The sequence below is a fragment of the Ricinus communis genome, chromosome 7 (assembly GCF_019578655.1).
Source record: "Ricinus communis isolate WT05 ecotype wild-type chromosome 7, ASM1957865v1, whole genome shotgun sequence".
Classification (NCBI taxonomy): domain Eukaryota; kingdom Viridiplantae; phylum Streptophyta; class Magnoliopsida; order Malpighiales; family Euphorbiaceae; genus Ricinus; species Ricinus communis.
This window is the reverse complement of record NC_063262.1, coordinates 28558680-28584542: the sequence shown is the minus strand read 5'-3', so window position 1 is coordinate 28584542 and position 25863 is coordinate 28558680. Positions and strand designations below refer to the sequence as shown.

The 25863-nt window shown below is 31.6% G+C and overlaps 3 protein-coding genes across 4 annotated transcripts; 2 read left to right on the top strand and 1 right to left on the bottom strand.

Moving 5' to 3' along the window:
* Positions 1-342: 342 nt before the first annotated feature.
* On the bottom strand, positions 343-6250 carry LOC8286769 (sphingosine-1-phosphate lyase). Its single transcript, XM_002514841.4, has 15 exons — positions 5946-6250; positions 5795-5840; positions 4874-5025; positions 4722-4781; positions 4050-4274; positions 3810-3951; positions 3592-3642; positions 3387-3478; positions 2618-2744; positions 2123-2138; positions 1534-1641; positions 1380-1434; positions 1140-1286; positions 830-908; positions 343-671 (listed from the first exon to the last, which is right to left on the bottom strand). Exons 1-15 carry the CDS (start codon positions 6146-6148, stop codon positions 549-551), a joined length of 1626 nt encoding a protein of 541 aa, XP_002514887.1. The 5' UTR covers positions 6149-6250; the 3' UTR covers positions 343-548.
* Positions 6251-13451: 7201 nt separating this feature from the next.
* On the top strand, positions 13452-15566 carry LOC8286770 (probable WRKY transcription factor 75). Its single transcript, XM_002514842.4, has 2 exons — positions 13452-14027; positions 15289-15566. Exons 1-2 carry the CDS (start codon positions 13597-13599, stop codon positions 15464-15466), a joined length of 609 nt encoding a protein of 202 aa, XP_002514888.4. The 5' UTR covers positions 13452-13596; the 3' UTR covers positions 15467-15566.
* A 1123-nt stretch (positions 15567-16689) lies between these two features.
* On the top strand, positions 16690-23469 carry LOC8286771 (probable DNA primase large subunit). 2 transcript variants are annotated; one of them, XM_015716673.3, is made up of 19 exons: positions 16690-17175; positions 17292-17353; positions 17464-17567; positions 17868-17949; positions 18034-18093; positions 18270-18327; positions 19495-19514; positions 19949-20032; positions 20133-20197; positions 20389-20437; positions 20599-20646; positions 20746-20835; positions 20961-21020; positions 21274-21333; positions 21527-21601; positions 21842-21927; positions 22045-22138; positions 22232-22339; positions 23189-23469. In XM_015716673.3, the coding sequence occupies exons 1-19, from the start codon at positions 17055-17057 to the stop codon at positions 23195-23197; spliced, it is 1335 nt and encodes a 444-aa protein (XP_015572159.1). In that variant the 5' UTR covers positions 16690-17054; the 3' UTR covers positions 23198-23469. The 2 variants fall into 2 exon arrangements, with proteins under 2 accessions (XP_015572159.1, XP_015572158.1); XM_015716672.3 differs by having other exon boundaries at positions 16695-17175; positions 22943-23203.
* Positions 23470-25863: the final 2394 nt, after the last annotated feature.

Below are 25863 nucleotides of genomic sequence, written 5' to 3'. Positions count from 1 at the left end.
ATAATAAAAATTTGAGTACTATTTCTTTTTTTAAATTTAATATTTAATCTTGTAGATTAAATATTATTAAATCATAAATAAAATATATTAACATATTATATAAATAAAATTAATGACCAAAAATAATACTACAATAAAATAAAATATAATATAATATATTTTTTAAAATTATATATAAAAATATTACTATATAAAACAAATACTTTTTTAAAGCAAAATTTAAAAAATTTATAACTTATTACTATAAAAATTTATTTCTATTTGTAATATATCCAAATTCAAACTATAATTTTTTTATTATTATGTAGAAATTATCTCTATATAGATAAATTACTTCCACCGTTTCAATGGAATTCCGGCACAATGAGCCTTTAGCTTTTATTCAATGTTTTTATTTATCGAGTGCTTAAATATGTGATAAATGAATAGAAACAAGATGTTTAGTCATCCAACTATTCAACAAACGTTCTGATACAGATCAAATTGAAAGCAATTAATGGAGCAAAAAAAAAAGAAAAAAGAAAGATTCCGAAGGACAGAAGATGACACTAGCATGTACTGTCCATGTAATTTACTAACAACTCCTGAACCATGCTTCTATCTGGTATCTTCCCTGCAGCACCATAAATTGGAGCCAGGCCTCCATTTATGGGACCTGGATTTTGTTTTACCTGAAATATTCAAGAACAGAGAAAGGAAATAGTCAAATTTTTAGGTTTTAAATGCATAACCACAGCCAAAAACAGAAAACTTTAAAGAACTAGCCAACATTTTAATAACTGAATTTGTAAGGTAGGTTGATCCATAGTTTCTTTTCATGACAACTTACAGTTTGCACAGATTCTCTCAAATCCTGAAGGAAGTCCTCGTAAACCGATGCATGTTGCAGAGTAACGCATATATGAAGGCTAATTCAGCAAAGGGACAATAATTAGTCCATGATAATATGTTCAATAAATTTAAATCTAAAAGAAACTAATGAGACTGAATCCAATATATTAAGTATCTGCAGAAGTAACTGCCATTTAGTATCAATCTTCAATTTGGAAATCATACTTTTACATGCCTTGTCAATGGTACCGAATTGATGGCAGTTTGCCACAGGAGATGGTTACATTATTAGGTGTGCATTGGTTTACCTGTTAGGTCTCTGCAATGCGTTTAAATGCCAGCCCTTTGATGACAAAATATCATTGACCTCAAATATGTCTAGCACGTTTGATCCGAACGCCACAATTGTCATATCTGGCCTTCCAATTACAAATAACTCAGGCATCTCCTCTATTCTGTAAAAAACAAAGACTGTTAACTCCAATAACTCAATAATGTTGTAAAAATGGTCAAAAAGAGAGGATAAAATGGAAGTGAAAGTACAAAACCCTTTCTGTATTTTTTTCGTCACTTCCATGATCACTTTTGTGTTCTTCAAGTACCCTTTAAGAAATAATGAAACAATAATCAGCTCGACAAAATATTGAATTAAAAAAAAAAAACTTGAGAGGCATTAAGTGATAAATGAACCAAATGCTGCACCTTCTAGTCCAAGTGACATCATTGCTGCCCAAGCCCCAGCTATTAGACCACCTGGCCTACTTCCAGCAATGGTAGGAGACACATAGAGCCCACCTGACCATTCCGTGACTGCAGGAAGGACCACAAGGAAACAGTTGAGCATAAAATTATAGGCTTGTACTGTATAAGAAACTAACTACAGATCTAATGCTGTGGATGTCATTTTTATTTTGAAACTATGACCTCTCAATCTGCCGGCTAAGAGTTGTATAACAACTATATATTAATGGAAGCAATTTATCTTCCCAGTGGCAATGCCCATGCATATGCAGACTGGTCTTATCACAATTTAAGGCAACACCAGAAGTTCGCCCCACCATGTTCACCTCGGGAAGCACATCCTCTCTTGATCTAGACTCTATGAGCTATAAAAAGCCCATTACTTAGGTTAAGGACCCAAAAAAAGACATAAATATAAAATAATCCTGCCAGTTAGCCTACGACTAAAAAGAGTCCTGTTAAAGGAAAACCAAATGTTTGCTCGATATTTTAATCAGATAGACTTATTTCCCTTCAATATTTATTTGGCAAAAAAAAAAAGCAAACTTACCAGCAACAAATTGATGCTGTTCCAAAAGAATGACCCCAGATCCAAGTGCGCAAATGATTAATGCCATGATAAAGATTCATATCAGGAAGAATTAAGGAGAAGATTTAACAAAGGAAGAAATCTGAATCTCAAGAAAAATATTTTACAAGAACATTCACTAATAAGATTTCTGGTCCTCGAGTTATATTACTGAATGGTATTGTTAAATAGGCAAAAGACTATAAATTAAAAGCGCTTTGTTATGTGATCAATGAATGAGACATGGAATTGAAACTCTAAAAAGGGAATAATGAAAGGCTCTGAGCAATAGCATTGCTCAAAACAAAATGATGATGACAAGTTGCATGACAGGAAGCAACTAGTAAAACATGCCAGAAAAGCAGTATTACACGAGTTTTCTAACTTAAAACCAAAGAGATAAGTCATTTGTGACTCCATTAAACAGATGGAAACATTATCATCTGGAAATGGAGCAGAATAAGTAACAAGAGTTACCTTTCTAATATCATGATTTCTGTACAGAACTACACTCGTTCCTTTAGGAGCCAGTCCATATTTATGCACATCTACTGATATTGAGGTTACTCCTTTAACAGAAAAATCAAAAGGCGGCATTGGATACCTGAAAGGGAAATATAAGAGCCAGAAAATAGCATAGGAGGGTTCTTAATAAGTATCTGAAGGATACAAATTAACCGCCATAGATATCACAGATATATGTTATTAGCAAATAGATCTTGAAAAGCAGAACTCCAATAGGTAATGCACTATGTGGATGACTAAATCATCAAATTCTGCAAAGAACTTTGAGAACAGACTACGAGATTCTTCCAGTTGATGTGAAACCATCTAACATGAAACATAAAGGAAGACTGATCTATTAATACAATAGCATTTACTGAAAGCCAAAGCCACCAATACCCTGCATACAGCATTCGTACTGGTAGCGGTCAAATCCAAGAAATATATCTAAAATGCTGTGACCATTCTATAGTGCTGAAACATTCATTACACGCCTGAAAATTACCATATGTGGCGAAAATATCGACAGAAATGTATTTGCGTTTCCCACATTGCATTTCAGAAATAAAGTTTGCACAGCTAAACACATAGAATCAAGAAATTCCAGAGAAAATGCATACAAAATCTGCAAACGGTGGACCCAGTTCCATCTATACAAGAATCCATAGTTCAATTTCAAAAAAGAATGGCAGGCCAATTGGCAATTGCCCAATAATTGGTTTCTAAAAGAACTCAGACTTACCCAAGCTTACGAGCAAAAGGTAATACAAAACCACCAAGACACAGGTCAACATGGAAACATATTCCATATCGAAAAGCCAATTCACCCAGCTCCTACAAAAGATTTTTTTTCAATTAAAAGCTACCTAAGAACAATAAATTCAAGTAAATCAAGAACTAGGCCTTTGTTGTAAATACAAGAAAGTCAGGGTTCTGCCATCACGTACCTCAATAGGGTCAATGATGCCATGAGGAAACCCTGGTGCAGATCCAACAATCTGCAGCACCATGATAGTAACATCAAGCCAACTTGTAAATTTATGTATCTTTTTAGAAAAAGAAACCTCCATAGGGTGAAAAAAATATACTCCAGAAGTAATTCTCTTTCTGGGGCAGCATTGCAAAGACAAATGAAGTAAGAGTTAATTAAGTCCAGAATGCATACCAAAACGGTATTCCTGTTAATGTGCCGTCTGATTGCTTTGGCATCTGCTTGAAATTCTTTATTTACTGGAACACGCCACAACTTAATGTTAAAGTATTGCGCTGCCTTATCATATGCTGAGTGTGCTGATTCCGGTATAATCCTGTACTCCGAGAGTAAATCGCTCTTATTAACAATTCTTAAAAAAAGGATAAATCAGAGGGAAAAAAAATGAAAATAATATGTCGAAAACTTATATACATTTCAGGTCTCGTAATTCCCTTCTTAACCTTCATATAATCTCGGGATGATTTCACAGCCAACAATATACTTTCAGTTCCTCCAGATGTCATGTTTCCGCATATTTCTCCTCCAGAAGCCTTTTCTTTGCTACCAAGCAGTGACGCTGTCATTGCAACTACTTCTGCCTCAAATCGCGCTATGCTCTGGAATACATCGAGATGCAATGGGTTGGTGTGTGCAAACCTGAAAAGGGAGTTCAATCAAGACAAATTGCAACGTCCTCTGTAAGAAGATGCAAAAAAAAGATGCATAATAGGGTGCCTTCATACACCTAGTCACAATGTACAATAATTAAGTGGCAGTACGAGCATTACTTTTCTGACCAGTATGCTACTGCACTGCCTAGGAAATTTCCAGCTAACTTGCTTCCAGGGGTCACTAGAAGTAAACATTATAGGGAACCTTTTTGTAGAGGGATGTAGACTTCAGTTGTTTTGGTACTTTTTCACCACTAGTTATTATTTCATTTAGTAGTAAATGATTCAGCACTGTTTTATCCCAACATATAGTTATGTTGCAAAATTTAAGTAAATAATTCATATACCACATTAAAGAGCAATTTAGTTATTGAAGAGAAACTATGCAGGATGAAAATATAAATAAGCACTAGATATGCCATGTCTTACTAACATTGAACATGCCTCATTTATAATAGAAAAATGTCCTTCAGATTCACTCCCTCCAATGTAGCTGCAAAAAATAAAAGAAAAAAAATATTGACAAATTTCCTCTATGCATAAGATACATATAAAGGGAACAATTGGTAATTATTGCAAACATACACTGTACCAGAACATTTTCCTTGCCAAACTGCATCATTTCTCTTCTCTTCCTTCATTTTCTCAATTATTTCTGTTCCTAAGCCTTCCATTGGCAACTCGACCCTCCAGCCCTCTCGTTTAGATTTACTACCAGACTGCAACTTATCTACAACCTAGATGTTCAAAGGCCAGTATACCCACAAGAATGAAAGAAACTGTTAGTAGTTCCAGAAATAAAAGTATTCAACTCTTATGTACAAGTATGCACACACAGCCAATAATCCAATACCTACAACAGCGAAATGGACACATGTGCTACAAGGAAGCAGTGCTTCTTACGAAATACAAATATTTTTGTCTCCAATTTCCGGAACAGGATGCGTTAGTTCATTGTATGAAAAGTGCAGTGAAAGAGACAAGTTCACTATAAAGTGATGCAAATTATCTGTGCATACCCCCAATTGCCAAAGAGCATCTTAAATCATGCTCCAATTAGGCTTACATGCCTGCATCCACTTGGATATCTAAGTTAAAGGTGTCCATCCTTCTTAGCTTTTAAACCATCCTAATGCCTTTGTAACTTCCAAAAGACTATGAATCATAAACTAAAATGTCAACACAGAAACTCATACATCTCTAGACTGGTTATTACTCATCCAATCACAGGTTACTAAATCCCTCTCAAAACCCCAAACACAACACAAACTGGCCATCCTTCTAGCCCATCCACAACAACTGTACCCATGAAAACCAAAAATTTAAACATTTAATAAAAACTATATATTTTATACTTTTCCCTTCTGAAGCAAAAACAACAACTGATCACCAAGCGCCTATTTAAGTATCTCTCCCCTAAATCTCAAATATTCAATTCCATAGTCACACAAGCACAGGAATATATCAGTTAATTTTATTTAAAGAAAAAAAAAAAAGAAGATTCACCTTCTGCTTCTCAGCATCGATGTAGCTCTTAACTCCAGGCACCAACCTTTGACATTAAAATTAAAAAAATAAAAAACAATAGTCAACAATTTAAAAGAAATACAAAACTCTATGTTATGTTAGTAAATGGAGGCAAAATTATTCGATTTACTTGATAGAGGCCATGAGAAACCCAAAAAGAGTGGATTTGAGTCCATTTTCGTAGAAAACGCGAAACAGAGAGTGGAGAATTCGAGCTAGGAGAAGAGTTAGGAGAGGAGCGAGAACAAGAGCTAGAGGTTCATATTCAGATAAGAATGAATTAGCAGTAACTCTAAATTGAATCAACAGTTCCTTCACCGAATCCATTTCCATTGCTACTGAAGAATTCAAAGAATTAAAAGCTGCCTCAAAGTCGCTTTTAGATATAAAAATTTTACGATAAGAATCAGAATAATATAAAGTTACATTAAAAGTTGTTCGAATTGGATATAAAGAAACTCAATTATATACTCTTTTTTTTTTTTAAATTATATTATTATTATCCGGTTAAGTCATTTTCGAGTCGCGTGCAAGATACCTCCGCCTGTTTTTGTTCCTGGCCAGGCCACTTTGCGGTGCCGTCAACTCCTTTCTTTTTTTTTCAGCTAAGCTCTTATTTTGTCTTTTTTCTGGTAAAATTAAATTCAATATTTTTTTAATTTACTGGCCGACAGTAATAGTTTAGAAAATATAAATATATCAGGGAATATAAAAAGGAGGATATTTTTCATAAATATGATGATATCCAAGCTTGAACCTTTCCAAAATACTCACAAATGGAAATTCATTTTCTGATTCCACACATTTTTTATTTACACTAATAAAATTATTTTATTAGTGTAAAAAAACATAATTATAATTTGTAACTCCAATAGAAAAGTCGAATCCTATTCTAGATACATTTAATTTAATTTATTTAAATTTGAAATTTTCCCAATTTTCATTTACAAAAAATGTCAATTGCTATAATTCAGTTATGGAGTATGTACGAGATTTGACTTTCTTCTTTCTAGAATAAATGTGTTTCAAAAAATGGTAAATAGAAATCATAACAAGTACAACGTCAGAATCATAGATGGATGTTTTTCCTAGACAAGACGTGGAATTTTCTTATTGGTCATCCTTATTAAATATTTTTCCCAATGTTAGTTGTCATTAATTTCTATTATTGTCTTCTCTTCTTAGAATGCCAAGTTGATGTCTAGTTGGCAGCTGATATTGATGTTCATTGCATTAATATATTTTTTATTTTTTTTCATAGAACGCCAAAGCTGATAAGGCCGCAGTTTAATTTAACCAATGTGAAGATTTGCATTGCATACAATGAAGGATTGCTTTGAGCTCTCGGCCCATTAGTCTCGTCTCAGAAAAAGAAGTGAGAGAAAACTTTCGGCCCATAACTATGACTAGTCATAAAGGTATAAAAGCCCAATTTCGGCCCATGAAGTGGGCAGAGTAGGCTGGCTTCTGTAAATATTGATCTGACTTGGCAATTTTCCTTTTATTTTTCTAGCAGTTGAAGGAGGCAGATTTTTTTTTTCTTTATTTTTTAATCAGAATTGAATTCTAATGCATGCTTTAATCTCTTGAATTAAGACGGAAAAGCAATAGTTTATTACATTTATTTTCATAGAAATGTATTTTATAATTTATCACAAGTGCAATAGATTATAAACTATACAGCATAACGGAATATTCATTTTTTTTTACACTGTAAAAGTTATAAATATTTATTAAACCAGTAGATAGTAAATAAATTATTCCAACTCAAGGGTTGCTTAGTGCATTTTCTTAAAAGATTATATATATATATATATATATATATATATATATATATATATATATATATATATATATATATATATATATGCACGTTTGGACAAGGTAAAACTTGGCTGCCACCTGCCAATAGCAAATGGAAGTAAATTGCATTTTATCACTTAAAAATAAGATTGTTCTGGAAGAGATATGGTCAGTCAAAGCACGCAAAACAATTATGAGAGTTATGCTGTCTGCAAACTTTCATCTTCTTCCACGTTTACCTCATCTTTTAGGAGTGCTACAAATATACCCTCAATCCTTAATAATTTGTTGCTCAATTTTATATCTACTTAACATATTATGAATTGCTCATCTTTAAACACGCACTCAAATAAAAACATCAATCTATCAATCAATAACTGAACTGTTTAATTGGCATTATCATTTATAAAAATTAGAGATATTTTGAATTTCAATACTAATATCCTTATGATAATAAAATGGCTATGTGTATATATTGCGACTCATTAGATGTAAACAAGGAAAAGGAAAACATTAAACTGGCTAGTAGTCCAATAATGTAATGTCTGTACTTTATAATAAAGTAGCATTTTGTGAATCTTACCCCATATTTTGAGTTCACTTTGGCAGCTTAGGCACTTGGTCTTAAAGAAAAAGACATTTGCATTCTAAAAAAGAAGTGCATATTAATTTATTTATAATTTCTGCCAATCATAAAAGATTTTCTACTGAAAAGTTTCAACGATTTTGTTACATATTTGTCAATATATTTTTCTCTCAATTATGAAGATGCCGCATGCAAAGTTTGACTGGACTGGAAAATTATATGCTGGAAACCCTCATGCAGATCAGATGCTTCCACGTGAGTTCAGGCCCTCAGTTTTTATTACAATTATTTTCTTTTAGAGATGTACACTAAATCGATAAATAATTAATAAATATTTATTAATTTTTAAATAATAAAATACATGTCCATCATTAAATATTAGAATTTAAAACACTCATACATATATATATATTAATTATTATGTATATATAAAGCCTATATAAAAATCCCGTTATTGATTAATATTTGCACAACTTAAATAAAAACAAATAAATATGAAGATGTAGGTAATGTTGACTGGTCATTATTATAAATTAATTATAAATGATGTCTCCTTTTCTATTGTTTGATGTAATCGGTTAGACATTATATTCCTGAATTTGACTATTAAAATTGTATCCACAATTACAACGTTCAACAATGCCATGCGTTTTTGTTAACTTTTATTTAAAGGTTAATGGATCACGAATACATAGGTAGGATAATAAATATTTTATATATTTTTAAAGCTAAATATATATTTATATTTTTCTAATTTTGACTATTTAGTCGGTTTAACACTCTAATTTTTTATTTAATATAATAGACATTAAAATTTATTTTTTTAATATTTTAATATTTTTATCATGTGCCTTCATTAATACATCAATATGTATTATGTAAAAGTATTTAAATATTTTTAAAAAATAAAATTTAAGTATATATCAAGTTAAATTGAGAGTTAATGGGGTTTAGATATAAAAAAAAAATTAAGTATTTATTAGGATGAACTGAGAATTAAAATGTTAAATTGACTAATCGATATAAATTTAGAGACATAAATATATGTTTAGCCTATTTTTAATTAATAATAAAAAAATACACCAATATTAATAGACAGGAAAAAAAATACCTGAAATTTTTTTTTGACATAAAAATATAGCTATTCTAATATGTAAATTTAGCTTATTTTATCCTAAGATGGGATATGTATATGCAGTTTTTTATTATTATTTGAATTTGTTAACTGAAATTCATCCACCACATTGATCGTATGGGTCTAAAGTTTTCAATATATGGATGCTCTGGAAAGCTATTTTTCATTTTCTTTGCTGTTTGGTAATACTGAGTGAGGACTGAGGACGAACCAGGAAGGAATATAAAAGTACCAAGCCATCTTTATTTATTTATTTTTCTTTTTTCTTTCTGGGTATTTCTACAAGATTTTACCTTTCCAGAAAGGTAGATTTGAAAATAATTGCATCCATCAGATTCGATTTGGACCATGAATCAGTGGTCTGACTATGTGGATCAAGAATGAGACGAGTGTTAGTGCCATCTTCAATCAAAATGGTAATGACCAGCCACTTCAATTCTTAGGATACCCAGAAAAAAAGGTTAGGATTGTGTAATCATCAGATGAAAGTTCCATTTCATCTACCGTAGGGTTAAACTTTGACCAACATTAATTACTATTTTCATATAAAATAAAATAAAATATTTAATGGTTAACTTTATATCAAATAAAGTAATTAGCTTTATTTAACTTTTTCTAAAAATAATTGATAGAAGAGTATAAAATTCTTTTCAATTTTACGAAAGATATTATTTATATAATTACCGGTTTATTAGATTAAAGGATGAAAAGAAAAAAAAAGTTATTATTTACAAATCAAGAGTTTAATAAAATAAATTTCCTATTTTAAATAAATAAAAGTAATTCCACATTCACTTTAAATTATTTCTACGAGGAGATATTCCATCAAACATCTCTGTAGAAAACGACACCCAGAAATGGAATTATATTGAACTTGTTATAATTCAAATTCAAAGGGGAGATAAAGATAAGATTAATTCAGACAGACAGACTTGTCTTCATTATTTGATAGCCATTTTTGCTGAGCTCAGTGGTGAAGCATTTATATAAGCAGGTCTCCATCAGGCATGCTATTTAGATTAAGTTTACATTAATTTTATTTGGAAAAAGCATGAAACTCACTGTTTACAAGGATGCTCAATGGGGATGATAAAGATAAGCAATGCAATCAGTTCACTGTCAAAGGATGTTGATGTCGAAGCTTTGGCTTAATCTCAACTGGGTTCGGTTGACAGAGAACAAGTTTACTTCATCATCCAAGTTTGAATTCTAAGATTACAGCAATAAGATAAACTTGTATATATTATTATTTAACTAGAGGTATGATTTATTAGTTATTATGCTAATTGTATTTATATTATAAATTAGTATGTTAGTGTTTAGAAATTAATTTAGATGTGAATGAAGCTGATTTTACGGCATGTTAATGAAATAAATTAAATGACATTTTAGTTAACTATAAACAAAATAAGATTTAAGTAGGTAAAATATAAAATATTCTATAAGATGAACTGCATTTTTTATCTCTAAAATAATAATCGAAACAAAACTTTATATTTATGTTTCTTTTTATCCGACATGATAAATATTTTTTTGACACAACGATATAATTTTTTTTAATTGTACAATATTTGATATTTATGTTCTTCTTGTTTTATATAAGTTACTTTATTAAAAAAAATAATTAATAGAACATTAATGTATCATATAAATCGTGTGCATATTAAAATGAATTTGTTTCAAATTTAAATGAATACGTAAAAGAAAATAAATTATTAAACATTTCCCTTCATATACAAATTAACATGTTAAACGTATTTAGCTAATCAATTTGCAAATATTTGAGCTAATTTATTTCTCACAGGGATTTCCCAGCTAACTAAAGATTCTAGATAGAGAGATTATAATTTATTTCTAATATTAATGTTTTTAATTAGTTGTGGCCCTCCCTATATGATTGTGGAACGGCCACACCTACACATAAATTAACAATTTTAGCTTGAGTTAATTAAGTGGTGACCATTTTAAATTAATCATGATAATATATTATTTACATTTAGTATCAAAACATAATCCCACAAATTCCACCCTACTACTTCAAGGTGGGAGAAAGTAAAATCAAATAGGTGAGTCCATGCCTCGATAAATAACAAACATAACATATTTAGTCAACCATATAAATAAAAGGACATAAATTTGTTCACTATATTTCATCATGATTAGTTATTATCAATAAAACCCACATTATAATTAAGATTCTTTTTATTTATTTTCTGATGGTATTCTTTTTTTTTTGATAATCAAATTAACTCTTTTTTCAGTGCCGAAAATTAAAAATAGTATAAGAAATATAATTTATGGGTGGGGTGTCACGTGCCACTAAATGACGAATGTTTTGTAATTTATGACTAATAGAGGCTGCTCGGCTGTCTTGACCCGACAAATGTATTCAAACCACATGCAATCACCGTTCAAACCCACGTTTTCTTTTGCAATAATATTTCTTCTTTTTATATTATTGCAAGAAACATAAAAACAATCCAAATGTTATTTGTTATTTCCTTGGTAAAATGACTATGACCAATTGATGAGTGTGTCTCAATACATATTGGCTAAGGTTAGAATAATTAAAATTTGCATATCTAATCTCTGTTTAGTTTCTTTGGTTGAATATGGACTAACTCTTTCCTTCTGGATTACATAGTCAGAGAGGCAAAGACTACCAATAGTTCCACAAATTTTTAATACATGGAATCCATTGAATAACATCATCCAGTTTAGTTCAAATTTTTAGACAATCCAATTAAAATAGTGGTCAGGAGTTGCTTGTTTCAACTTGTTGGTACGCTTTCTAGAAAAACAATGATGAGATATATACATATTTGGTATATCCATATATATGGATTAATTTGTTAATGTTTTTCTTTTATATTGATAGATTAAAAATCTACATTGCAATTAAAACCCCATCAATCGTTGTATGAACTATGTAATCTAAGTTTATTTATTTTAGTATGCTAAATTATATTATTGAATTGAGTAACTGAACTATTATTATTATTACTTTATTTGGTTGGCAGTTCAGATTTGACATTTCACAGTTAAAATTCAAAACAAATTGGTTGAGTTGTATTGAATTTCTACGTTCAAAGGGTGTTTATTTCAATTTAGATATTAATCAATTTAATTAATTTTTCTAATTTTTATGGAATGCATGCGTTGTTTTTCAGTAGAATTTATGTTGAAAATTAAGAAAAACAAAATCATATCAGCGCAATTATTGGCAATACCATGCCAAGAGTGAAAAATATTAATTTGGAAATCTATGGATGTATTTTAGGTTAATATATATATATATATCTATTAGTGTGGACAAATCACCTTGACCATAAGCATTTATAATCTTAATTCGCATTGATGTAGATCCTATAGCCATGCGTGTAGTTTAGTAGTCTTTTTGTACATTAATTATATATGCCTTTTTCTATACTTTTTCCTTTTATCCTTAAATTGCTAAAAGAATGAGAAATAGAAAAAAAAAAAAAGTAATTGAAGAAAAACTACAAAATAATAATAATAATAATAATCTGAAACGCTGCTTTGACCGAGAATATACATAGTGAAATGTCTTGGTCATGAATCTCTGGTTTTCCATTAATACTATGTACGTATTAATAATAGCAACCTCATATAAATTCTGATAAATAATTATGTATATGTTTAAAGATTAGGCTAAAATGTACATATCCTTCAAAGGATAAAACATTAATAACTTGAGTAACACAGTAACTTGCCAACCAGCCATCTTCGTTGCTTCCTTCCTACTTGTATTTAAAACCAATTACCATGATCCATATTTTCAAAGAAAAGTACTCTTGTACGAATCATAGTTTGGTCAAATACCAACCCAAAAACTAATATATAATAATATAATTGCTTTTACCATTTTTTAAAAACACTCATTTCTAATCTTAATTGTGAAGCCAATTGCCATATGTTTATATATAATCTTTGTTTAATTTTAGTCTGACGCCTCAAATCCAAATTTTAGTTTTGAGTAAATTGATAAAAAGAAAAACAAAAAATTTCTATTGATTAAGTGATTTTCCTTCAGTATATATATATTTACGTGCCGTTTACGACACCAAACGAAAAACATAGGACAATAAAGAAGCTCAAAGGCTAAATTATCTTAGCCATCATTCACAGCCGCCTCCAACTTTTTAGCTTTCTTGCTTAGGAGCAGCCGTTGCTATTATACCTAAGCAGCCATTCCTTTTTTTCTTCTTCTTCTATATATCTTCATTTCTTTCTATAATGGAAAATTACCCATCATTTTTTCCATTTTCTTCTTCTTCTTCTTCTTCTTCTTCTTCAGAAACAGCATCAGCAGCTAGTTGTTCTTCCATGTCACTGAACATAATGGGAAGTTCTAGCATTAATGGTTTTACTGACTACTTCCAAGCTAATAAGGAAAATGGGTTATTGGGATTGGTGCAAGAAATGGAAGTGCCCATGGGTTTAATTAATGGTCATAGCAATAACCTGTCACAGAATAAAAGCTTTGGTGGTTTTGGGTCTGAGAATAATGAAGAAAAACTATTATCATCAGGGAAGAAAAAAGGAGAGAAGAAGATGAAGAAGCCTAGATATGCCTTTCAAACAAGGAGCCAAGTTGATATTCTCGATGATGGATATCGATGGAGAAAGTATGGCCAAAAGGCTGTCAAGAATAATAAATTTCCCAGGTCAGTACCAATTCAGCTAGCTCTTTTAATGATATGTTTTTATCATATTTTCTTTCTTCAACTATAACAATTTTCTTTCACTGAGTAGCAGTATTCATATAGATTCATTAATTTGATCCAATATGTACATATAATTATTTATGAGTCAACATTTTCATTTGATAAATGTTAAAGGGCACACAAGCATATAAATAAAAAAGAAACTCATGAAGAATACACATCGATTGGGTCATATATATATGCTGATAACAGACACCCAAATCTTTAAGCACCATGCATAGATGACATTAGGTTTCTTGTTAGTTTGAATTTAAATAACTCTCTTTTTATGTGGTTTTTATGAAGCAATAATCCTTAAATACAATACATAATATAAGAAGTAAGGATATGAAACTTAAAATAAGTTATTAATTAGTAAAGAATATTATATATATATATATTCAAAAAATAGAAATTATCTTGGTGAATTGATAAGACAAGTCGAGAATATTTCTGTTGCTCTAGTGTTACAAAAGGCCCCTTACATAGCTACCAAATTCATTCTCCTATTATGATAAATAATATGAAAAGGAAGCTACTTTTAGTAGCTGAATATTCAAGTGGTTTGGGGCTCTCCAGATTTTGCAAATTGAATAGATTCTTAAAAGTATATTATATACTGAAATTAAATTCTAAATGATAGATTTTGATCTGGATAATTAATGAAGTCCAGTGACAGAAACATACTTAAATACACTTATATATAAACTAACACTTAGAATTGAATCTCTAAAGTTTCTTTCCTACTTTTATTCATGCTCTGCTCAATAATTGCATGACAAAATTGCTGTTTGAAAATAGTATCAATAACACATTGATACTATTACTGACAATAGCATCAATAATACATCAATTTCTATCATTGATTATAGTTTTATTTCATCTCTTATTCGCACTTGCATATTTACATAACATAATTCAATACCCAAAATAGGATCTTTCTGGAATGCAATGATGTTTATCATTTGGGAAGGTCCCTATTATATGATTCTAATTTCTTTTTTTTTTTTTTTTTTTTAAGATTCGTTGTTAGAAGATTTTTAGAAATTTAAGACCTATCTTTTCTCCATAAATAATTTTCTTTTTCCAATTGCAAATGTATGAAGTAGTTTACTACCTTAGTGGACTAGTTTCAAATTAAACTGGTTTATAGTTAATTTTATTTTTCTTCCTTTTACATTGAAGCAAATGTATTAACTTGCTTATTGTTGACAATGTGTAGGAGCTACTATAGGTGTACTCACCAAGGATGCAATGTGAAAAAGCAAGTTCAGAGATTGACAAGAGATGAAGGAATTGTTGTGACAACTTATGAAGGAATGCATTCCCATCCAATTGAAAAGTCTACTGATAACTTTGAGCATATCTTGAGCCAAATGCAAATCTACACTTCCTTTTAAGTTAGCATAATACAATATTATTAACACTCGATTTCTTGTACATTTTTTTATGCACTTACAACTTAGAACCTCAAAATAAAATATGCAACATTTTGTTATATATAATTTTATATATAGAGAAAGCTTCTGTTACTTACTATTCATCAACTTATAATTAAATTTTATGTGAATTACACTATAATGCTTATAGATTTAAAATCTTAATCAAATTAAGATATATGGGTACTTGTTATTATTATTTTTTTAACAAATTAACTAACTATATTCTAATAAGTCAATGTTTATTCTTTCATTGAAAATATACATGAGCCATGGCTGTTAAGTTCATCTTTCAATATATGACCCACAAATGAAGCTCATAGTCCACATAAAGATGATTATAGCTAAGAATATTACAAACTCTAATAGAAAACATAGTAGCAGCACACAACGATGGCCACAACCTCGTCACTCTTACCACCACCCCATACTCCTGTGGCAAGCAAGAACTCCAAACCCCATATCCATGAAGTGGCACTTAATTTGATGACTCTCAACGGAAGAAGTAATGATTGTTAAGAAATCTACTAAACAGGGAAGGGATAATTCTTCTCTGCTAATTTGATAGTACTGTTTCCTAACATTTTTTTTTTTAATAATTTTTATTATGTAAGACTTGTTTCTGGCTATAAATTCTCCTCACCACTAAATTAAATGTCTGATATTTATTTATTTATAGCTCAACACATCTGTGTAAGTTTAATTAATTATTGAAGTTAAATTAAAAAGATTAAGAATATTATACAAATCTTAAAAAATTAGCAAATCAATTTCCATGTATGTTAAATTTTTTATTTATTTTAAATCCCAAATTTTATAAATTAAACGTTTTCTTTTCTTTTCTTGTTATCTGCTATGGCCCATTATAGTTAATGGCCCAAAAGGCTCAGCTGCTGATAGACCTGTTCCTGGGTCTGGGTATCTGCCCGGCTTGTCCAGACCCGCACTCTTCGGTACGGATTTGGACAACAATTTTTGAGTATAAACCCGGCCCGATGTCTAGTTTAGTTAGTAAAAAAAAATGTCATATCTAGCAATTGAATCTGTGATTTTCAATTTATAATTAAATGTCAATACCACCTAGCTACCTATTATTTCAGTTTATAATTTTATTGTTATTAATAATATATTAATCAAAATAAAACTCTAAATCTAAATATAACTATAATTTGATACAGATTTAATAATTTATACGGCGAGCCGGACTTTTTAAAAAATTTCAAATTCAAGCTTGACCTCAGAAATATCAAAAAATTATTGAACCTAGACGGGGTCGAACTTATTCAAAATTAAGTAAGGCACAATCAGTTCCGGCCCATGAATATGTCCAGCTGCCGATGCTCGTAGCAATTCCAGCAGTGTTCACCAGATCATTTCCCGCCATTTCAGTACCTCGATTGGCGCGAAAAAGGAGACTCAAAAAAAAATAAAAGAGAAAAGAAAAGGAAAGCAAAACTCAATTCTTCACACCACCAAAGACTGCTCAGTCTTCTCCTTCTCCGATCGGTTGATTTTTTTTTGCGTCTAACAAAGAAAGATAAAACGTGAAATGGAGTTAGTTAAGCCTCAGCCAAACGATGTCGTTCCAACTCTCCCTCTATACCGTTGTGCACCTGCTCTCGAAGTTAGACTCGAAGACTTCGAGCTTTACGCTATGGATCGCCTTCGAGGTAGTCATAATTTCTCGTTTGATGTTTCCTTAAATCAATTTCTGGGGTTTATGCATATACTTGCATCACACGCACTTACTAACATATCATCTCATGTCAATTTATTATTGGTTCAGTTCTTAAAGGTGTTTCCGATGGATTATCTCGCGGTAAGAAGCCTGAGGAAATGGAAAAATTGGTAATTGTTCTCAGTTTTAATCATCCTTAGTCAAATTAGAATTAATCTTTGTTTTTTTAATTTTATTTTTGTTATTGATTGTTCGGGCTTTTTTTTCTTCCTGAATTTAGGTAAATGAGCTATGGAAAGCAAATATGAAGCATCCACAAGCATCAGAAGTTCTCAACAAGGACATTATTTCTCATTTTGTTCTCCGTCTTGTTTATTGTAGAACGTAAAGCCTTTTGTTAATTATCCTCTTTTATCTAAGCTATAGCAAGGTTCAAACCAATTCGATTCTATTTAGTCTCGTCTCATGTTTGGATACCTTCTAATTGCTAGAATTCACTTATTTCGGTTTTTTTTTTTTTTTCAAAAGACAAGGAGCTTTGAAAGAAATTAAAGCATGCTAGAAAAGATATGATTTTGCTATAATTCAATTTAATTGAACTCTTGTACATGATTTGTTCCAAAAATGGCCTAATTCCTTCAAATATTCCTAATTATTTTATTTTTCTTGTTCCATGTTGTCTAGAGAGGACCTCAGAAAATGGTTTCTTTCAAACGAGACTGCGCTTTTTCGATACAGATTTTGCCTTTTGACTGCTGAACCTCAGGTGAGATTAATAAATTGATTCATTAGCTTGTTGCACTTTAGTTAGTTGCTGATTGATCGCAATTTATCATCTTGAGTTTGCCAGAGGGCATTGTTGCAAGAGTTTGGACTTCCATACAAGGCAGTTCCCAGCGCAGAATTGGAGGTTACTACATGTTCTCATACACTTTCCCTTGAAGCATTTTTCATTTTCATAAAAATTCATCTGTTTAAATGCAATCCACATTTCTGATTCAAGTTAAACACATATTTCGCATCTACTTTTTAGATATGTAAGGCTAATGTTAGATTTTATCTCTCTTGTGTCTGGTTTTACTGCAGAGTATAAAGGACAAATTGGTTCAAGTTGCACGGTCCATTGCTCTGCCTTTTCCCTCTTGTAATAGTACATCACTTGTTGGCTTCATTGGCCTTTAGTTTTCACTTCTAATGCCTGCTGCTTATTAAGTTCTGTTCTTAATTCTGATTCTGTTCATTGTAACTTCATTTATACCTTGTATGCTGTATCCATCTGGAACAACCAGTGTTTAATTAGGACATCAAAATGATTTCATAAGACAATATAATATTAAAATTGTATTGCACTACCAAAATGTTGAATAGTGGTAATTTTTGTGAAGTTCATTGTCCTGATTAGATTCAATGTTGTGAGAAGTTTAAAATAGTATTTAGAAAGTATAAAGATGCAAGAATTCATCTCAAGTGAATTGAGCGTGTCAATTCTTATGTTTGGAAAGTTTCAGTTGCTAGAATTCATTTCTTTCAACTTCAAAAGGCAAAGTATTTTGGAAGAAATAAAGTCATGCCACAACTGACATGATTTTAAGAATTCTGTTTAGTATCCAAATCTGCGGTATTGACACAAAATTAGAAAAGAGCATGCTATTGACGGCCCATGCTCTACCAAAAGCATTTCTAGTATCCCTTTAGGTCTTAGTTTTCAATAAGCATACACCATCAAAGCGCATTCCTCCCCTCAAATTTGATTAGGCACATGAATAATGAAGAAATTAGTATCTTAATTGGAAGTTAAAGGATGCATATTTTACTTCTTGCAAATAATTGTTAAATCAGCCCCTTTGATTCTGTTTGCAGATTCTGTTAATGCAGCAGCAGGATAGTCCCTAGTTAATTTCCTTTTGCTTTCAGTTCTTTATAGTAACAAAAACTAATCTCTTTATGTCCAAAAAAACCCTATCCAAATATTGGCCCACCAATTATATAATATAGCCTTACAATCTTTGTTTTAGGGTTGTCCTGTATTAATGTATGAAGCTATTCTAAATAAATCTCGAAAGATATATGTAGACTTGCAAATACAGTGTTGTGAATTTTTTACTGTTGCTAAAATCTGCCAAGTATTTTAAAAGTCTAAAGAAGTGCATTGAAATATTATGTTGTATGTCTTGAGAAGAAAAATTAGGTTCATCACCCTTTTATTGTCACATGTCATAACACCACCATAGCTCAGCACTGATTCATTTTCTTTTTCTTATTCCATTTCTAACATGAATTTGTCTTCTCCTATTGTGTTTCCTTTTTGCAGCTGACGCCATATTCTACAAGGTCTGTTTACCTTTCCTTGATTACTTCATTCTTTGTACAATACTTCCATTTTAATTATTTGTGAATAAGGAAATCAGTATCTAATGGGAGGTGGAAGAACATTCTAGTAGCCATATATCTTTTGGTTTTAGTCCGAGTGTTTGTGTCACCATCATCTTGGTTGATGTAATTCCTTGGGCCCAACTATGAGTATACACTCAGTTGCTTTCTAGATGGATGAGAAAAATATCTGACTCAGTTCATCCTATTGCTTGTTTTGATGGATATACAAATTGAAAACCTTATTGAAGATTCCATTAGTATTAATAGTTAAAAGGACTCAACATTTCTGAGAACGATGAACTTCCATTTTTTAATCCTTGATAAAGTCTGTCATCTCATATAGGTTTGTTTGATAAATCTTATCCGTGCTTATTTATCTTGCTCCATTGTAGGTACCCTTTGAAGAAGTCCCAGAACTTGTAGCTGGTCGTAGAGTTTTTATTCGTAAAGGCCATGCGTATGTTGCTCCAAATCAGGTTACTTCTGTAGTTCTATTTTTTTTTCTTTTGTAACTTAATCCTTCAAACTAGTGGTTTTCAAATATCTTATTGATGTTTGTCTAATTTCATCTTGTAGGTTGTTTCCCTTGTAGTTACACAATTTCGCAGTATCCTATCAAAGGCACTCACTCTTACAAACAGGTGATTTTTGTAGTTTTCATGTTTCAAAAGCTCCCTTGTATTATATGTAAGAACCATATTAATTATGCAAGTTGTTTGATATAATTGGTGGAGAACATTCAATACTCAGTCTTCTAAGGTTATGCTCTGTAGACATGATGTTTCGATTCTTTATACACAAAAATAAATCAGCAAGTCGTTTTTGTTTGCAGGAAATGGACATCAATGATCAGAGAACTAGAAAAGCACCGCTTGACTCCTGTGAGTATTGAGTTATGGACGCTGTAAATTAAGTTGGTCTTGCTTCTTTTAATGCGGTGTCGGACATAATATTTGGTGGGCGTTTGACATGGGATGAAGTCTTAGTTGAGTTGAGTTGAGTTGAATTGATATTTAACATAATGATTTTGGGTGCCTTTTAGATTGTGGAAGCCCTATCTACAAGCTACCTGGGTCCTGACTATTCTCAGGTACTTTAATACCTACTGTTTGTGGATGGTTCTGTTATGTTAGGTCATAGTTCATAGTTTCATATTATTTAGAAAATTTTTTGTTGACTGCCTTTACAGCCCAAAGAATTTGCTGAGATATCAATTAAGGACATTGACATGGTAGCTAAGAGTTCATTTCCACTGTGCATGCGCCACCTGTTTGAAAAAGTAAGTTCTGATTGTGCAATAAAATTTTTGTTCAATCAAGTTCTTTGTTAACTTTCTGTTGTGCTATTGCTTTTCGTTATTATTGTTTTAATTATTTTTTTGTTATTTTATGCCATATTTCACAGCTTAGAGATGATCATCATTTGAAGCATGGAGGGAGGATGCAATTAGGCCTTTTTCTCAAGGTTGTAATTTCTCCGCTTGAGCGGAAATTTCTCTCTTAAGAAATTTATGCATTGATGCTTCAGAACCATTATTTATTCTGCTGTCTCTCTTCCATTGCTTCAAAATCAAGTTTTCTACGATTCAGTAGTGACATGATCCATGAGTAAATAAAACTTTCAGTGTGGCTGTCATTATTATCTTGTCGTAAGCATTTCTTTTTTGGTGTAATAGTTCTGGCAATTTCGTTAAATATTTCTTTTATCTATACTTCAGGGAGTTGGTTTGAAGTTGGATGACGCTCTTGCATTCTGGAAAGCAGAATTCTCTCAAAAGGTAAGGTGCAAACCATATACTTTCTTTGTCATAGTCATGGTGGTACTGAATGCCTCTCTCTCGTAAATTACATTTTCTTCTATTTTATAAACCGGTATTAGTAATTATTTCCAGAAAAATCTTTGGCAATATAGCGTCTTGAGCCTGAAATCACATACAGACCACTAAATGCTTCTTCTTTAACTTTCTGTAGGTTGGTGCAGAGAGGTTTGACAAAGAATATGCCTACAGCATACGCCATAATTATGGAAGAGAAGGAAAGAGAACAGTAAGATCTTAAACCGATCGGCATTAGTAGGACACTATGATATTAGAATTAGTTACGACTACAAAGTTACTTAGTTGGAAACATTGATGGTTAATTTTTTATTTACAACTGATTTATTCTGGTAGTTCAGTTATTTGACTCTTGGCAAGTGGTGCCTCTGCATGATGGTGTGCCCATTCGGCTGCATATTTTAATTGATCAGAGTCCTTGTTTGTACTTTTCTTTTTCTCTGAATTGCAGGATTATACACCTTATGCTTGTCAAAAGATAATCTCTTCAACTCCTGGCGTTGGAGACCATCATGGATGTCCTTACAGACATTTTAGGTCAGTTCTCTTAACTACTTCGATATTTTTGAGGTCGTTTAATATTATATATACCTGGCCTTGTATGTTTATTTGATCGGTTATATGCGTGTTCAAATTATGTTTGCGGCATGACAGTGAAGAAAACTTGAGAGCAGCGCTTAGTGGAATGGGAGTAAACAGTGGCGCAGTGGATGATGTAATGGACAAAGTGCGAAATAGACATTATCAGGTTATGAATTAGTTGTGTTTGTGCTTCCATTTGTTCATTGCCGTTTAAATATATAAGAATATGAATTTACATAATGAACCTGATAATATGCAGTTGGCGTGCACCTTAACATTTGAAGCTATTCACGGTTTATCATGTGATGCTGGGATTAACCATCCTAACCAGTACTTCAGTGACAGCCAAAAGATCCTGAAACCTAAGGTAGGTACTAAAAAATGCTTCATGTTAATTAATTTTCATAATTTAAATTCTTAATCAGCATGAAAGATTACTTGGTTGAGGAAATCCATGTTCATTAACATCATCATCTTCTTCTAGATCTTGGAAAAACAAAAAGCCAAATACCTTTCACTGAACTCTTAATCCTTCTTCAAGTTCTCTTTTTTCCCAATGACAAATAGCCTACTCCTCATTCTATCTAGGTTATGTGACTATTGAATTCTCCTCTTGTTATTCTTTGGAACTGAATCCTTCAAGCTGCCGGAGATGACAACTCCGGCCACCCATTGGCATGATATTAGTAAGCATTCGTTTCTTCTCTACTAATCCACGCTTCAGTATCAATTATTCAAGTAACTCGTCCAATTTCGAATTTCCCAAAATTCTACCCGTCGGTTTCTATTTCCAACTCCGGTCAATCCCAGAGACTTTTGGCTTTATTGGTAGAGGGAATTTGTTGATGGGAGCTACATCTATCTAATGACGTCATTTCCGTTTCCTAAAAATATTGTACGGTTTTATTTCTTCAAATTCCAGCCACCATTTTTTGTCTTTACCAAAAGTGATGTGATATTCTTATTTTAGGCTTTGAATTGAAGCTTTTGACGATCTGAAACAAAGTCTTGGTTGAGGTTGAATTCTGGAGTTGCTTGAAGGTTGAAGCTGCTGGCACGCAAGCCAATCTATCAGTGCTAGAATTAGCTTGGGAATTGGCTGAAACTTTTATATTCGTTTGTAGCCATAGAAATTATTGTTATAATCTGTTGTTGTATACTTTGTAATCTTAAGAGAATAAAACGACATTTTGATCGAAATTGCATCTTTGGGCAGTGCATCTAATTGTTACTTCAGAACCTCCTGATTACTGGATTTAGTTTGACAAGTCCAAGATTTAGAGGCCGAAGAAGAAAAATGAGAAAAAAGATGGAACGGTGAAATTTGAAGTGGGACTCGAAGTGGCATATTCACATCTTGGGAGACGGATAGATCGAAAATCGATCGGCTGAGAAAATTCTAGCTGGCTCAGATTAAATTATAATTTTTCTTTTAGAATAGACATCTTTCTTTTCTTTTTGTAATTACCAAAATTGCTTCCAAATATAATATTCTTAATTTCTTTTTTTAATTTTATTGCTAAAATTATTATGAGAATTTATTCCAATTAGTCTACAGAACTTTCTTTAGTCAATTAATAAACTTTATTTTATTTTAAACTATAAAACTAAAAAAAAGCTATTTTCTTAATTAGTCCTCTAAATATAGCAAATCATTAACATATTTTTTTATTGAAGGAATGGAAAATAAAAGTTAGCTGAATTAAATAAAAGGATGACACTCACAAGATTGAGGTGCAATAACAAAGATTATTAATTTAAAAGATTTAACGAATGTAAATAATTAGTTACCTATATATCACTATTTCAAAATCCTAGTTTCCTCTGATAAAAATAAAAATAAATCCTAGTTTCCTAGAATTTTTAGATTAAGAAATTGAAAATTGAAGCCATAAGTTAAAAATAATTCTTTTACAATTTGTTATTTACTTTAACTGAAATTGTTGCAAGTATTTAAACCGAATATTAATTATCAGCTGAAAATAAATAGGTAATTCTCATGCGAACTGAAAAACAGTAACTCAAATAAGAAAAAGTAAAAAATTTGTTTTAGATCATATTTTTAATTTTGTAGGTAATTCTGGTACCAACTAAAAGAAATAGATTAGATTACTCCGGTTTTCTAGTTTAAGATTAATTAGCTATTAAAACATGGTACTGCCATCATTCTATTCTTCTCTATAGTTCTTGCGCTCTTTTAATCTATAATCTTTCTACAGCTTTTTAAAATCCTATCATTCTGGAAAGCAGAGTTCTCTCAAAAGGTAAGGTTTTCTCATATTCATGGCGGTATTCAAACTCTCTCTCTCTCTCTCTCTCTTGTAAATAACGATATCTTTATATTTTTTATTCTAGTAATAGTAATTGTTTCCAGAAACAGCATTCCAGAAATTTAACTGTATTTTGTTTGTGTTTCTATTGATGAACAAAGCAGGAAAGAAATATGTTTTTGTCTCTAAGTTTCTGCTATTTACTACCCTTCCTCTACATTTAGCATGTGCATTTGTAGAACTATATCTTTGGCAATATCATCTTGTAGTGACGACCATTAAATTGCTTTTGCTTTACCTTTCTTTACGTCGGTGCAGAGAGGTTTGACAAAGAATGTGCCTACAGCATACGCCATAGTTATGGAAGAGAAGGAAAGAGGAAGAGTAAAATGTTGAACCTATCAGCATTAGTGTCCACTATGAACGTTGCATGTATTTCCATTGTCATAATATAGACCGCGTATAGGATCAGGTCCTGGTTCTGATGGTAGGAATCTATTTGACCAGAAAATTACATAGTTGGAAAAGTTAATTTTTCTTTTTCTTTCGCAACGGATTTATTTTGGTGGTTTTAGTCTTTCGACTCTTGGCATGGTGTTGCCTCTGCATGATGGTATGCCCATTTGACTGCTTATTTTGATTGATCAGAATACTTGTTTGTTTCTTTTTTTTTTTCCCCCTGAATTGCAGGATTATTCGCCTTATTCAAGAGATAATCTCTTCAACTCCTGGGCGTTGAGGACCATCATGGACGTCCTTACGGACATTTTAGGTCAGCTCTTCTTATATGTTTATTCGATTACTATACAAATATGCATGTTCATATTATGCCTTTGGCACGACAGGAGAGCTGAAAACTTGAGAGCAGCACTTAGTAGAACGGGAGTAAACAGTGGTGCAGTGGATGACGTAATGGACAGAGCGAAATAAACATTATCCGGGAAATGGCACTAAACAAGCAGGGGCTAAAAGCTTCTTCTATCCAGTATTTTCCCAGAGTCTCAGAAGAGGGTCAATATCAGTGGTTCTGTTTCACCCCCACTTATTCTGTGTGACAAACAAAAATAATGGGGATGTCTGAAAGATTGTATAATGGAGCACTACAGAATGAGAATGCAATAGAATAATAAATTCAAAAATAATTTCATTAGCTTCATAATCTTTCATCAGGATCTCCCGAATCAGATTTGCAAAACTTCGTTCTAGTGATGCGCATCCTGACCTGTTATTACGTTGACTGCTCCATCTTGTACTTGTTAATGAATCTTTTGGCCAAAGCCTCGTGATATAAGATTGCGTATCAAGTCCTGAATGCCTGGGCCATATTTAAGTAGGAAAGCTTTAAAAGCCTTTGTCGTTTTACTATATAAAAGAAAGGTATAATATTAGTTAACGTTTTTATTTATTGTAGAACCATTCCTCAGAGTAAGGAAAAATCTATTGGGGACTGTTATTGCTGCAACCCTTCTCAGGTTTGTCATTTTCTGGAAAACAAGCCCTACCTAACAGCTTTTGTCTCTTCTTCTGCAGAAATCAGACATCTCTCTCTTATTATTATTATTTTTCCCATCAGGTCTACTATAGTTCTGCTACAGTCATATATCTGCAGGACCCACAAATG